Genomic DNA, 15397 nt, shown 5'->3' on the forward strand with positions numbered 1-15397 from the left:
TATATGATAAGGTCTCCCGTTCAGACATAAATAAATCTAAACAGAAGTTAAGGGTGTCTAAAACAACTCCACTTATTTAAGTCTAACTCAGTTACCACTTCCAAGGAAGTGACCCAGAACAGACTATTGTCTGTGCACAATACAGTGTTCAAAAGAGTGGGAACTCAATATACCCTTGCAGGTTTGGGCAATGAAGTTTGCAAAGGAAAGAGGGATTACCTACAAGGGATTTTATTTATCTAGAGCATTTGAAGTTGTTTGAGAAAATATTTGAAATCACACCCTCAACAGTGGTGGACAGCAGAGTCAATCAATAGAAGAAATAAATGTAATCACAATTATTAATTAAAAATGAACAGTGAATCATACACGGGGCCACAAAATATCTTTCAAAAAAGCATTAATATATTTAATATATGTATATTTTAAAAAAATTTATCAGGGAAAAAGCAACAAAACATAGTATGTAAGGTGACGTCAAATAGCCTATGCAATATACTATGTTGACATCTTCTCTATGTCATTTAAAACAATCAATGTTATACAGAGAAATATGCTTGAGTCGACGTTTCGGTCTGTCAAGGGAATAAAACCTTCAGACCCTCTTCAGGACAACAGGTTGACTGTAGCTCCCTATTAAGCATGGGCGGAAAATCCGTTCCGCTCGCGGATTTTGCGGATTTTCGGTAAATTCGCAATCCGCGAACTCTCGCGAATTTACCAAAAATCCGCAAATTCGCACGCAGCGGATTTTTTTGCTTGGTGATACAATATTGCGCCGTGCGGCGTTCACTTACTGTCATTCAGCGTTTGCTGAGTTGTTTTTCTCGATATTTTGCGAGTGCTGCGCCATTTTGGATCTTGCTGCGGGATCCCGCGGGAGTTTGGCGACGCATCGCGAGAGTTCGCAATTGCGAACATGTAGATGCGGTGGGCAGCAATAATCTCGCACTCGCGAAATTACAAAATTTGCAATTCTGCACAAGAAATCCACCAGCAAGCAGCATAAACCTTCTGAAAATGATGATTTTTATCTGAATAACTCCTCAGGTTGACATTTCCCTGCACTTTTTTTGCAAGGAGTCCATTTGGGGGGGGGGGGGGAAGGAAGTGCCCCACAGAAAAACAAGTTTTGCAAAACTGAAAGCACTCAGCAGGTGCAAAAGTTCAAACTCATCATTAGTAACCATTCCCTGTAGGGCTTCCTGAGAGGCCCCTCCAGAGTTCAGTTGCCTACTTGCAACTATTCTATGACCCTGCTCTGACCCTCACAGCAGGCTCATAGAATAGCTACAAGTAGGCCACAAAGGTCCTGGGGAAAAAAATTGCACTGCAACAGAAAGCAAATTACAGATAAGGAAGCAGGTGCCAGACAGGAAGTTTAAATTCAGTGACACATTAATCAACCCCAAATTAATTCATGTCAGTTGAAGCAGGGCAGGTGTGCTTGCTTTCCCCCCCATAATCTACAGTGATGAACCAGAAATTAATTCATGTCAGTTGAAGCAGGGCAGGTGTGCTTACTTTCCTCCCCCATAATCTACAGTGATGAATCAGAGGGTGGCAGTGATGTGCCAGAGGGTGGCATGGGTGAACCAGCGGGTGGCAGTGGTGAAACAGAGGGTGCTGTGAACCTGTGATGAAGAACCAGACGTAGAAACAACAAAGTCGCGACCGTTGCGAGCCGACAAGTAAGTTCGCAATTGCGAACTGGTACAAAACCCTCGCGAACTGGCAGAAACCCTTGCGAACACAAAAAAAAATCCGCAAATTCGCGAGAGTTCGCGGATTTTGCGGATTGCGAATTCGCAAATACGCAAATTCACGAACGCCAGATTCGCAAAATTCACCCATGCTTACTCCCTATATAATACAATGTAAAATAAAAATATTGCAACACTGTATGATAACAATACGTTTAAGAAAAGTAACCGTGAGAAAAAGAAAAATGAGTGATTAAACTAAAGCCATCACCAAAAGATATAACTCTCAGAAATTTAATTTAGAGAAAACCTTTCTTTGGCATTACTTACAAAAAGGTTTAATGATGGACTGTAACCTGTAACTTCTGTTTGGCAGGTATATCAGTTCTGGTTATTTGGATAAAGCTGGAAGTTGGAGAAACAATTTTACTATCCAGCCAAGGACTATCATAGTTCCTTGAGATTTTGTATTTCAAAAGGAAGTGATAATACACTTACATTGAGAATGTAGACCTGTAGCTGTGATTAACACAGGTTTTGAATGTTGGTACAGCTACCAACTAGCGACACAGCTGTAAAGTAAAACTCCTAATTTACAGTTTGATGTATCAATGAAAATAATACTACATCTCGATATATCCCTAGCATTCATATCTAAAGGCATAGTTACGGTAAGTATTTATTTAAACCGAACTATTACTTAGTTTGGTATTATAAATCTGCTGACATGATCATCATAGCGGGTTGGTATACAGTTGGGAGACACCGTACGTTTTATGCGAACAACGCATCAAAGATAACACATAGAATCTGTTTCTTTCCAAACTGCTACCATGTTGATCATAACGGATTCATATACAGTTGGGAGCCAGCGTACGTCTTGTGTGGGCAACGCATCAAAAACAACGAATAGAGCCTGTTTCCTTCCCAATTGTTTTCCTGTTACTCTATTTGGAGCATTGCGTGAGAGATGAACATCACGGCTATACGATGCTATTTTTAGGAAAAATTGACCTCGCATTTAAGACAAAACATCGATGAGCTATTCGGAATGTTTTCCTTACAGCTAAGTTAAACGCCAAATAATAGCCACCTTGATCCGAATATCTCATCGATGTTTTGTTTTAATAAGAGGTCAATTGTTTTAAAAATAGCATCATATAGCCGTGATGTTCATCCTTTACGCAATGCTTCAAATAGAGTAATAGGAAAACATATACATATATAAACTGTACTGTTTCTATGTCCATGTATCAGAAGGGGAAGTACTTATCTGCACTAGCACTTTAAAAGGGAGGTGACCCCACACACATGTCATGTGATCAAGGCCCTACGAGGGCTGACTCAGGTACATGTCTTTCTCACCAGTTACACAAAACATGTTTAAGAACTGTTTAGAGTACAAGGTGTATGCATTGGTATCATACAACATAATTCAGATGTGTGACTTTTGAGTGTTTTACATCAGTACTACAACGATCCATTAATTGTGGAACTGAACAGTTAAAGAGATTTTTGCAGATAACTGATAATTTTATCTTTTACAATCGTAAATGTCTTTGTGATCATTTTGTGCAGGCTGTATCTATACAATACAGGGCTATTCGACTTCTGGTTTTTAATCATGGAGCAGATGAAGAGCAGTCCTGTCTACGGAAGGAACTTGCTCATTAGGAAGATCTTCGCTTCCCTCTTGAATGTAGCTAAAATTTGAATTTTTCTAATGTTTGGAGGGGGTGGATTCCAGATTCTGGGTGCCGCTCTGGAGAATGCTCTGTCATATGTTTTCTTCTTGCGAAAGATGGGCGGTTTCAGCAATAGCTCTTTGGCACTCTGTCTGACCTGCTTCCCCCTGATAGCTCAATTTTCTAGGTTAAGTACATTGGTGTTTGTAGTGGAGTGCTTTGTGGGTAATACAAGCCAATTTAAGTTGAATTCTGGCTTCGTATGGTAGCCAGTTTAGTGCTTTCAGATGTGGGAAGATATGGTCGTATTTTCTAGAGCCTGTAATAAGTCTTGCGGCCGCATTGAGACAAGCGTTTAGTGGTGCTGTGGAGATTTTTGATAGACCTGTTAGTGTTGAACATCCATTTTCAATCCTTGAGATAACCAGGGCCTGAACTGCCACTTTGAGGTCCTCTGTAGTAATGTATGGTTCCACTTTTTTAATATAGTTCAGGTGAAACCGGGCACTATTAGCCATTGATTTGATGTGGGCTTTCATGTCTAGGTTCTTATCAAGCGTGATTCCCAATGATTTGGTCGAGTTAACTAGGGTTGGTGTGCAGTTTAGAGCTGCGATCAGCTTGGTCCATTCCTTCACATTTGTCTGGTTCTTTGGCGGTGATATTAATAGGAATTCTGTTTTTTGTGCATTTAATTTCAGATGATTGCTGGCTAACCATTGTAATGTCATTATTAAGGCCTTGTTTATTGTCTTGATCTCTTCCAGTGATGATATCTTGATATAGATCTGGGTGTCATCGGCGTACATGTGATAGGATATGTTTGCCTCTTGGAGGATTACTGTAAGGGGTTCGATATAAAGATTGAATAGTGATGGAGATAATGTTGGTCCGTGTGGAACTCCAATTGAGTTTGGGCATGATGGGGATAGCGTCTGGTTGACCAGGAATCTTTTTGTTCTGTCCTGAAGGAATGACTTAACCCTTTTCAGAACATTTCCAGAAAGTCCCATCCTGTCTTTAAGCCGGGATACCAATTTTTCATGATTTAACATGTCGAATGCAGACGACAGGTCAAGAATAACTAGTAGGCATCTTTGATTATGATCTAAAGCCTGTAGCGCATCATCCACTATATGTAAGATTGCTGGTTCCGTACCGTGGCCTGGTCTGAATCCAGATTGTCCGTCGTCCAGCAGGCTAAAATTATTGATGTGGTTGCTCAGCTGATTTTGGACACATTTTTCAATTAGTTTGGCAAGTAAAGGAATATTGGTTACTGGGCGAAAGTTATTTGGGTCTGCCGGGTCCGCTGTAGGTTTGTTGATGATGGGTAGGACTTGACCTGTTTTTAGGCACTCTGGTAGGACCCCTTGAGATAGTGAGGCATTGATTATTTTTGTCCATATTGGGAAAACAATATGGTTGATTCTTTTTAGGTATTTAGAGGGGAGGGGGTCATTGTAGTAGTTATTTGGTTTGATATCCGAGAGTGTTTTGGCAATGGTATTCTGGTCATAAAGCTTGAAGGTCGACCATTTTGCTTTGTTTTTCAACCTATCATGATCGTCTTTCATGGTAGCATCGTTCTGTGGAGTTAGTTGGCTAGTGAGGTTGTCGGCTGCCATCGTGAGATCTCTTTCAAGTGTGTTGGCTTTGTCTGTAAAGAATGTTGAGAACTCCTCGCAGCTCAGGTTAGTTATGGTTGCTTCTTGGGCAAATTTGGCCAATATATTGGATTGATGTTTTAACATTTCAGAAAGTTTCTGTGGTCTGTTTTTGGCGTTCTCTAATTCGGATTTAAAAAATTCCTTTTTGGAGTTGAGAACACTTTTGTTGTATTAATTTCTGATTTTTCTGAGAGATTTAGGCTGGGGGGATGATGGGTGCTGTCTCCATTTTCTTTCAGCCAGTCTCAGCTTCCGTCTGTCTTCATTCAGTGTCCCATTAAACCATGGATTTTTATCTTTCTCTGAGATTCTTTTCAGTTTTAATGGCATGTTGGAGTTGACTATATTCGTCATTGATGTGGTGTAGTGACCAGTGAGTTCGTTGACGTTCATCACGTTGTCAGGTGGATTTAGATCTTTCTCACCTCTTGCTACAAGTTGCTCAATATTACGGTCTTTGATGTCTTGTGTCTATTTATTAATTTTGACAGGTTGTGTGGTCTTGTTCCTTTTTACGGTGGATATATTAAAAGGTTATGGCATGTTGATCCGACCAATCACACGGAACAATTGAGTGGATAGTGATTTTCTTAACTCTCGAGATTACCTAGTCTAAGATTGCTCCTTTTGAGTGTGTTGGCAGTGTGCAGGCTTGAGTTAGGTTTAGGTCTGGTAGAAAGTCTTTAATTACGTTGACCAGTTTGTCATTATTGTCTTCCCAGTGTAAATAAAGTTGCCTAGGAATATGTCATTAGTGTGACTGTTAGAGTTAGCTGTGATGATTTCCATTAGCTGGTCTATGAAAGGGGCATTATCGCCTGGTAGGTGATATTGCGCATGTAAATTGCATCTTTGATTTTCAGCAGTTCTTATATCAAGACCTAGGTATTCACAGGATTCAAGAGGGTCAGATTGTATTTGGCTGACCTCAATATCAGTTCGGTGTATGCAGGCTATACCACCTCCTGTCTTTTTTTTTGTATGTCTAATCTCACAATATTGTAATGAGGAGGTACCAGCAGATCCATGACCTAGATGAGGATTGCATGCGCCCTGTTTCAGTTGAGATTGACACGTCGATTTCCTGATTAATGATGAGGGCAGCAATGTCTGAGGCATGTTTTGCTACTGACCGACAGTTGAGCAGTGGGCATAACAGAGCTTTCCCTAAGCTACTAAAGTTCATCTCTTGAGTATTGGTGATTAGCTTGACTTGTTTTATGTTGTTAAGGTTGGGCGCATATACAATAACAGCCACATTCTCATATACATATTATTACCAAACAATATTTCTACTCTTCTCCAGGAAGGCATGAATGCATCAGAACAGCTTAAAGGAGGAGCTTCCTTTCTGCTGGCAAACACTGTAAACAATCCTGATAACGCACAAGATGAAAATCAGACAGATGAAGAAAAGGTACCAGAGTTGCCTCCCATCATCTTTGATTCAGACAGGTAACACTGTTATTTCACATCTATGTTAAATGCGAGGAATTCCATTCTCCTTTGAATGCATGAGTTTCACGATCAAAAGATTGAAACATAGTGGATGTATAAATTGTTCAATTGTAGTTAGTACAGAATGTACAAGACTAGATTCACGCATGTCTGTGCAAAGTGGAATGTTTGTTACCAATTCACAAAAAGGTTTATTCGCACTGGAAGTAGTACTACTGAAATACTCTTTCACTTACTTCTACAAGCCTTTCTGAATTTGCCCTGATACATAAAACTTCCTATCATCAAAATTGCAAAGAGGACATAGGGCCTGATTAAGACTTCGGCGATCCGACCGCCTTTGCGGCGTTCTGGAGAATGCCGCCCAGCGGTACAACAGCGACAGCATGCTTCAGCTCATAGAGAGCCTGAAGCATATGCCTCTGCCATGGCAATTCCCCTTGCATGTTTGATGTAGTGTGTACTATGCATCATATTGTGCATGGCACACAGTGCATGCACGACAGTGTAATAAAAGGGCGGCACAACATGTGCCCCCATGTAATTTGCCCATTCGGCAATATTGCCCTGGAGCTCTGTTTGGGGCCCTGGGGCATGGCGAAGGCAGGTTTTGATTGGAAATCTGGTGCAAGCATCTGCATCGCCTCCCATCCACCACACTTTCCACAAACCACTGCAGGATTCACGATCCTGGCTCTGGCCTTGTGGCAGTCCGACTGCCTTAGTCATATTTGGCCAGTAGGACCGCCGAGCAGACGGCGGTCGGACTACCACCACAAGTACAGCAGTCTTCAGACTGACGTATTCATTGTCAGGCTGATAGTTCTTTCCATTCAAACTAATTGTATATGACTGTACCCTGACCATATGCAAAGCAAAAGGGGTAACCCAGTATCCCTCAGAACCTGGGCACATATATTATAAACAACAATGGTTCTGTCGGGTATAGCTATTTCTTTGTAAATTCAAAACAATTATATAAACAATAAATCAAAAAGATGGTGCTAGAACTCAGACAGGAATTGCAAATTCATTTATGAAAATGAAACAATGATTGGCTTAAATTTGGAACTTCAAAATTAAGAGTTTTATACAATGAACAATTTTCATGAGAACAGTCTGTATAATAATTCAGTTAATGAAACGGTGCAAGTGATTATTATTTACAGTGACAAGGTAAATATAGTGTTTAAGTGACAGGATCAATATGTTTGATCTGTAAGTGACAACAAAAACAAATGACATATATATATACAAGTGAAAATTTCTAGAAAACAAGTCCAATTTCAGAATGTAATACAAGTTTCTCAAACTTAGGAATTGTACCACATTAATTTGGAAGCAGAGAGACCTATTGAGGATTGGACAATTAAATCCGTCGATGTTTCAACCATGATAGCAGCAATAATGTGGGTTTGTCAATGCAGGTCTTCTTCAGGACAAAAAGGTACTAGGACAGCCGATTCTTAAGTTGGACCGAAAGGTTAAATATTAAAGAATGAAACTGATTTAGTCACTTGTTTCTGGACTCGGTTGGTCCCACTATAATGATGGAGAGTAGCACAATGGAATTCTCTACTTCTTCCAAACATTAGTGCTAAATAGCAGCCTTCTTTAGTCAGGCATTCCCCGAAAAGCACGACCAGTTCAGTTACTTAAACTGATTTCTCAAATTGTTCCTATTTTCTTAGAGAAACGCTGGTGGAGAATTTTAATAAACACAAAAGACCACGGTCACGCCAGACCAAATTAGGGGCCCAATTATTAATGTCTCAAAAGTGCATCCATGGTATATGTCCATGCATTAAGTGCAGCTATACGGCTTTCATGAATTCCCAAGAATTTACCCACAATAGAATCGAAAGACCAACTCCAACAACGGCAATGCGTGACATGGGTTTGGCTGCTGCCTGCAGGGAATTGATACAGGGACGCGCCAGCCATCGAGACCCTGCCGTGAGGTGAACGGCCAATGCCCACTGTTGTTCGCCTGGGAGGTTACTTGCTTTTGCCTTCCTATTTTAGCCAGCACCGCCGCCGTGAGGGGAACGGCTACCGACCACTCGCGCCAGCAGCCCCCTCCTGCCTACAACTCCCAGGGGGCTGCGCGAGGCGCACACGCAACGCTTCAGCGGAGGGCGCCGGAGACCCTCAAATCTGGCCCGGCCCTCCCGCAGTGCGGGACGCGCCAGCCATCGAGACCCTGCTGTGAGGTGAACGGCCAACGCCCACTGCTCACCAGTTTTTTGCCTGGTTCGCCTGGGAGGTTACTTGCTTCTGCCTCCCTATTCTAGACAGCACCGCCGCCGTGAGTGGACCGGCTACCGACCATGCCCGTCAGCAGCCCCCTCCTGCCTACAACTCCCAAGGGGCTGCACGAGGCGCACACACAACACACCAGCGAAGGGCGCCGTAGGCCCTCAAAGCTGGCCCGGCCCTCCCACAGCGAGGGACGCACGCGGGCGTGCCCAGGCACTGACCGGGCAAAGCCCGGGCCTAGGGCGGACCCGTCCGCGCCCGTCAGGGGCTGGAAGAGGCTGGGCTGGGCCACCCCCTAATTTGTATTTGTAAGTTTGGAGTCTCAGTGTTCCCCCGGATTAGAAGACAATGGGAAGAAACCTTGGGTCGGGCTAATCACCATCAACCATCTGCCTAGCACCATACCATCATACCATCAAGCGTCAGGAGGCAGTTATCGAGCCACCCCCCGAATCCAAGGACCAAGGACATCTCAGGGGGCTGAGATACCCTAAAAACTCTACCAGCCACAAGGTACTGTTTATCGTTGTTTAAACTTGGCTCCCTCTTGTAATATCGAGTTTACCATAACATTCCCATTTTTTCAAGATGAGTAAACGCAAGGCCGCAGGTTCGGTGGCGGGGGGGTAAAGGGGACTCTGGCCGCTTTCCTAGCTAGGGCGGAGTCCCTCCTAATCCACGAAATCCAGCTAACAGAGAAGAGACTCTTATAGAACATAAGAGATCCTCCATAGGCCCTATAGCTCTGTGTAAATCACCCATTACTGGGATGCCCGCTGGCAAATCGAACACGTTAACTAGTAACACCACAAAGGCTATAATTCACACCAAGGCACCGTCACCATTACCGGGGCGGGTTTATCTTCACAAGTCACTGAGCTAATCGATGTAGATCTGAGCCAGACACATACCCGCATTGAAGAGATGGAGGGCCCTACAGGCCGCATCTCTATAACACCTGACCTGGCAGGGCCTGGGGAAGATGAGAATGGGACATTCACAGACACGTCAGGGATGAGAACTACCCTAAGGGACAGTGGGGAGGTGGTGACTAGATAAAAAAAAAGCCCTGAAAGCCAAGGGCACACCAACCACGGCCCCCCTTTGGTTGACCCGAAAGCCCCAGGTAATCGATCAAGTGGGGGTGGAGCATTGCATGCCGAAACCAAAATCTAAACAAAGGGGTGTAGCCAAAGTGAGCGAGGTCACAGAAGCAGGGATGCCCGCAATCTCTCCTCAGTGTCAAAACTGTAGGGAGGCAGAGACGAATCAGGGTGCGGATAGAGTCCAATGGTCCAAGCTGGAAACAATGTTAATCGCCCAGCTGGGGCCCCTGTATGAGCGACTGAATGCGATAGAGGGGAAACTCTCCCTGCTACTTGCACAAGGTAGTATCCCATCCCCCACGATCAGGGGGCCAAGGTCTACGCGGGGGATGGGACTCAGAGACTGCCATAACCTCCAAGGTAGCCCAGATGAAAGAAAGAACAGGGGAGGCTAACCAGGAGCGTGACCTGGCCGTTGGTAGGAAGGAGGCTGCCGATAAAGGTCCAACGGAGGGAACTAACAATGGCATGGCCCTAGGACCACTATGTACAAGGGGAGATAATGAGCAGACAAGGGAGGAGAGGTTAGAGCACAGATCCAACATCAATGTAGCCACTAGATCTGCTACACCTAATTACATAGCGCCACCATTAGTAGACTAAGCATTGAGTTCCCGGGGCTTTCCTGTACTTGATTTACCACCGGCATCAAGCCCCTACACTGTGGTTTTGACAGGGATCCCTGCATGTAGCGACGAGAGGGAAGAAACTTCGTGCACCCTGATTAATAAGGCAGCTCATTTGCTGGTCAACAACGCAGGCTTCAACATCACACAACATAGACACATCCTCAAGGCAAGAAGGGTGTCTTGGATCTGAAACAGCAGGAAGGGTTTCCCATGAGATAGCGTGATTCTAAACCTTAGGTATCTGGATTTGGTAAGAGAACTTCTCGCCAATCAACGGAAGGAGACATACCAGGAGGGGGTGGCACAAGTATCAGAATGCTCCCACTCAGCCTTTTTTTACAGGGACTTGATGCATATAAATAATCGCGAAGACCCTAGGCGACACCCAGTTTGACTAAACTGGGAGGTTCGGCCAGTCCCATGAATGAACCGGTACACACCACTCCGCAGTGTCTCTGCCCTAAGACAATTAGACTGACTGAATGGGGGTCCGTTGTCAGGGCACGGGGTTGCACGGGAAGACAAAGGAGGGATAGCTATGCCAAAGGCTGAGACACCAATACCCGTTAATAGACGAGGAGCCCCTACCAGGCCAGGCTTAGAGGTGAACGCCCGTACTCCTTTTGCACCCTCGAGCAGGCATACTGGTAACAGGCCTGAAATCCCTCCAGCTGAAGGGCAGGGGAACATCGATATAATCACCTGGAATTTAGCAGGATTGCCCAGTAAAATAAAAAATCACGATTGACTTGCCAATATAAGGAGAGTCCGTATTATTTGCCTGCAGGAAACGTGGGAGGTAAATTGTAGCGCATTAGCACTGGAAGGCTATAAAATGTTTTTTGTCCCGGCGCGTAAATCCTCATCATGGCGAGCCAAGGGTGGCCTAATCACCTATGTGGACCTGAGGCTGCAGGGGAGTTGATAGGTTTTAGCCTGGAATTCAGATTGTATGCAGGGGATTCGGTATCAGAATAAGGGCCTAAAGTTAATTTTTATCAACTTCTATAATGCCATTACAGGGGGACAGACCCTAACCAGTCTGGCCGAGTTGGAACACAGGCTGATGGGAATTGAGGTGCTTGGGGCATTGTGTGCTCAAATGGTGTTACTGGGAGATTTTAATTGTCACTTGTGCCCCCACTTGATCAGCAACAAGGGGAATGGTCCTCCTGCCCAGAGGAAGAGGGCTTGCACATGGAACATACTAGGGAGGGAAGGGAGCTAAGTAAGATCTTGGGCACTTATGCCCTCACACACACACCATGAACCTGACTAGTGTGGGTGAGGAAAATTGGATTCATCCAACTTTCAAAGGAAAGGGAAGGGGCACAGTCATCGATTTTTATTTTTGTTCCGAGCACGTTAAAGTGCTGGATTACAAGTTTTATCATAGAACCTAGTGCTTTTAGTGACCATAACCCCCAGGTTTTGTCTGTACGGGATCTTAACTCGGTTAAGCACCCACGCCGAATTGGCACTATAATTGCAGCCACCGACCAAGGAAGGAGACTGCAATGGTCTAATATCAATAGTGACAGTTTTTTACTGGGCGTTACTCTCAAAATATGAACAGCAGGTGTGGTAGTGCCAAGACTCAACGGTAGAGGTGGCAGACCTAATCATAGCATTCGAGGGTGTCGCCCACTGTATTGATGGCCTGCTCAGGCGTAGAATGCCTAGTAAGGAACAGGACACCCCTAGGTGGTTTGACCAGCAATGTTCTACTGCTTTGAGGGAATTGAAGGCAGCTTTAAAAATTGTCCCTAAAAAGAAAACATTGGTGTCCTCATGTAGGGTGCAGTACAAACAGGCACTCAAACATTGCAAAATTTCATTGCTGCATCAGGCATGGGAGAATTTAAGAGAAGCAGCAGAGTTAAAGGACTCGGCCGCTTTTTGGAAAGTAATTAATGAACCCTGCTTTCAAGACATAATCAGACCCAAGCTTGCATGTCATGTTCTGCCAGAAGCGGTACAAAAGGGGGTGGTGATGGGCAGAGCATCTGAATCAATCAAACACTCACACCCAGTCAAAAGATCTGGGTTTAATCCATCACCGTTCTTTAGCCCACTCTGCCACCCCAGTTCAGACATGGCTATATGCAAATCAGTCTGACCCTGTGCCTCATGGGAACAGTCCAGCCCGAACTGCCAAGCCATGTCTTCCCTGGACCGGAAACAAGCTTCCGAGGACCAGTTTCTGGCATTCCAGCCGCCTTCAGCCCAGCTTGCTTGAATCCAGTGGCAAAGTGAGCAAGGGACTCACGTCTGAGCATACCCTGCCACACTTATGGCGGCCAAAAGCGGTACAAAAGGGAGTGGTGATGGACGGAGCATCTGAATCAATCAAACACTCACACCCTTTTTTCCATATGCCAGCTTCCTGGTCCACCGCGACAATATTACCGATTTTAAAAAAGGGCGACAGGGATAACCCAGGGATAACCCACAATGTTACAGGCCCATCTCTCTCATCGACGTATCAGTGAAAGTTTTGGGAAGGGCCATTCTTAATCGGTTAATGGACTGGGCGGAGGAACACAACATAATTTCGGACACTCAGTATGGCTTCAGGCCGGGTAGTTCAACCTCAGATCAATGCCTTAATCTATACCTCTTGGTAGCTAAGTACACAGTCGCTAGTGACGAGACGGTTTACTTGGCATTCATGGCAGCGTTCGACCGGGTCAATCGCAAGAAACTGTGGGAGCTAATGGGGGCTGTGGACGTTGATTCAGGTTTGATCAATACTTTAAGAACTTTGCACCAGTACACCTCAGCCCAGGTCAGATACAACGATGAGGGAGATACCACCTATCCCTTCCCATGCTCGAGGGACGTGAAACAGGGTTGTATTCTGGCACCTTTTTTATTTACCTTATATATCAATGGTTTAGACCAGGCATTGGGAGCTCTAGGGGTGGACTGCCCGAGGATAGGAAGAAGAGGGATCTCGGTCTTGCTTTATGCGAATGACCCAGTGCTTCTGGCACGCACTGCGCAGGGTCTGCAGCTCCTCATAGATAGCTTTGTAAATTTTATGGAGAACTTGGACTTGTCTGCCTATCTCTCTAAATCATATATCATCATGGAGATGGGGAAAAGTCCAGGCAGGAAATTTAACTACAGGATCGGCACTCACTGTCTGGAAAAAGTGCAGGCATTTTCTTATTTGGGAATACTATTTGACAGACGTATATGTTTAAAAACCCTGATAGACGAGAAATGCAGAACTTTAATTAGCTCTTCTGGGGCAATCATTAATTTTGCACACAGGCTGGGTCGCTGGTCGCCGGAGCAAATATTGAATTTGTATAACGCCATCTGTAATGCCAAAACATTATATGGCAGCGAGGTTTGGGGCTTTATTGATCCAGAGAAGATCCAAATTGAAGAAAAGAAGTTCCTGCGGCGGTTACTCAGAGTCCCTCAAAGCACACCCTCTCACTCGATCCATTAGGAATTGGGCCTTACTTATATTAGAGACAGGATTAAACTGAAACCACTAACCTGCTGGATCAAAATATGGACTAACCCTCAAGCGGTTTTAAGTCAGCAGATAATACCTGATTGTATCAACCGGGAGCGGGGGCGGAACATTCCCTGGCTTAAATACATGAGGGAGACCCTGTTAGGTTTGGGCCACGCCGATTATTTCAACCATCCGACAAAACTGCTATCACAGGACAAGGCCCTCATTAAGCTGAAATTCCTACAGAAAATGGCCTCAAACAGGGAAGATAAGGAGCTGGCCAAACCAATGGTGAGAGCTCACCTCTTGGCCAAATCTAGCATGGGCATGGAACCCTATCTGTCCTATCTCTATAACGTACAGGACAGATTTTTAATGACCCATTTTAGGTTGAATCTACTTCATTACACACTGGGGGATCCTGTGGGGTACATAACATCTATAGAGTTGAGGGGTCCTTGCGGCTGCGATCAAAAGTCTCCGCAGGACACGCTCCACTTTGTCTTGCTGTGCCCCTATTACGCTTCCCCAGGAAGTTATTTTTAAAACGTATTTTAAAGAACGCAAGGTTCAAACAGGCAAAGGTGGTCCTGCTGTTTTTAAAGTTGTCCGCACACTTTTTTGCACTGTCAATTTTTATAAGGATGGCGGCGAGATTTAGAAACACAAAAGATGATGGCATTTGATGCCGACCCTTCTTGCACTAGTATCCATGATGCTCCTAATAATAGTTTCAAGACTCTAACTAGAGAAATGTGCTGTTTGAATCAAATTCGAATTGAATGACAACAATCAATTTAGCAATTGCAAATAATCAGAAACGGTTGTCATAACATCAAAAAACCAAACTGAGTTTTCCCAATAGCTAACTGTGTGAGGTAGATAATCAATATAAAAGCGGAACTCTACGCTAAAAAGATGGCCTCTTTGGTAGCTGACCTTAGGCAGGCTTGAAAATGAGGTTTGGAAAATTACACGCTAAAACATGGCCGCCGTTTGCCAAACAATGCCAAACATCTAAAAAACACACTAAAAGATGGGCGCGATGTCATAAGAATTGGCGTTCTGACGACCGGCACTCAGGAGAGACAGGTAACACGAACGGTACCTCTAGGCGACTTGTGACTGAAAACTTAGATTGTCAGACAAAAATTGGTTACTGTGTATACACAGGAAACTGCTAGATACGATGACCCCGAAGTGAGGCAGCCGAATGAGCATACTGTAGACCCGAAAAGCCCTCAGCGCTGGATCGCGTATGAAATAAAGCAGGTACGCCCTTCCATATGTAAATAAATGTGGGTAGGAAATAAAGGTTATTGACATCAAGGTGATGGAATTCTTATAATTTGCAGGCAGAATATGGTCAACTACTTCAATTTGAGACGTGTAGCACCCCGCGCATGAACACG

At 44.4% G+C, this 15397-nt stretch overlaps 1 protein-coding gene across 2 annotated transcripts in view; it reads left to right on the forward strand.

Moving 5' to 3' along the window:
* The window catches only part of LOC147684768 (kinesin-like protein KIF19), a 1367439-nt gene that overhangs the window by 859949 nt on the left and 492093 nt on the right, over positions 1-15397 (forward strand). For both annotated transcript variants that reach the window (XM_086940625.1, XM_086940626.1), the window contains exon 16: positions 6365-6513. In XM_086940625.1, coding sequence (XP_086796751.1) covers positions 6365-6513 — 149 coding nt within the window. The remainder of the gene's footprint in view (positions 1-6364; positions 6514-15397) is intronic.

The sequence above is a fragment of the Lissotriton vulgaris genome, chromosome 10 (genome assembly GCF_964263255.1).
Source record: "Lissotriton vulgaris chromosome 10, aLisVul1.2, whole genome shotgun sequence".
Classification (NCBI taxonomy): domain Eukaryota; kingdom Metazoa; phylum Chordata; class Amphibia; order Caudata; family Salamandridae; genus Lissotriton; species Lissotriton vulgaris.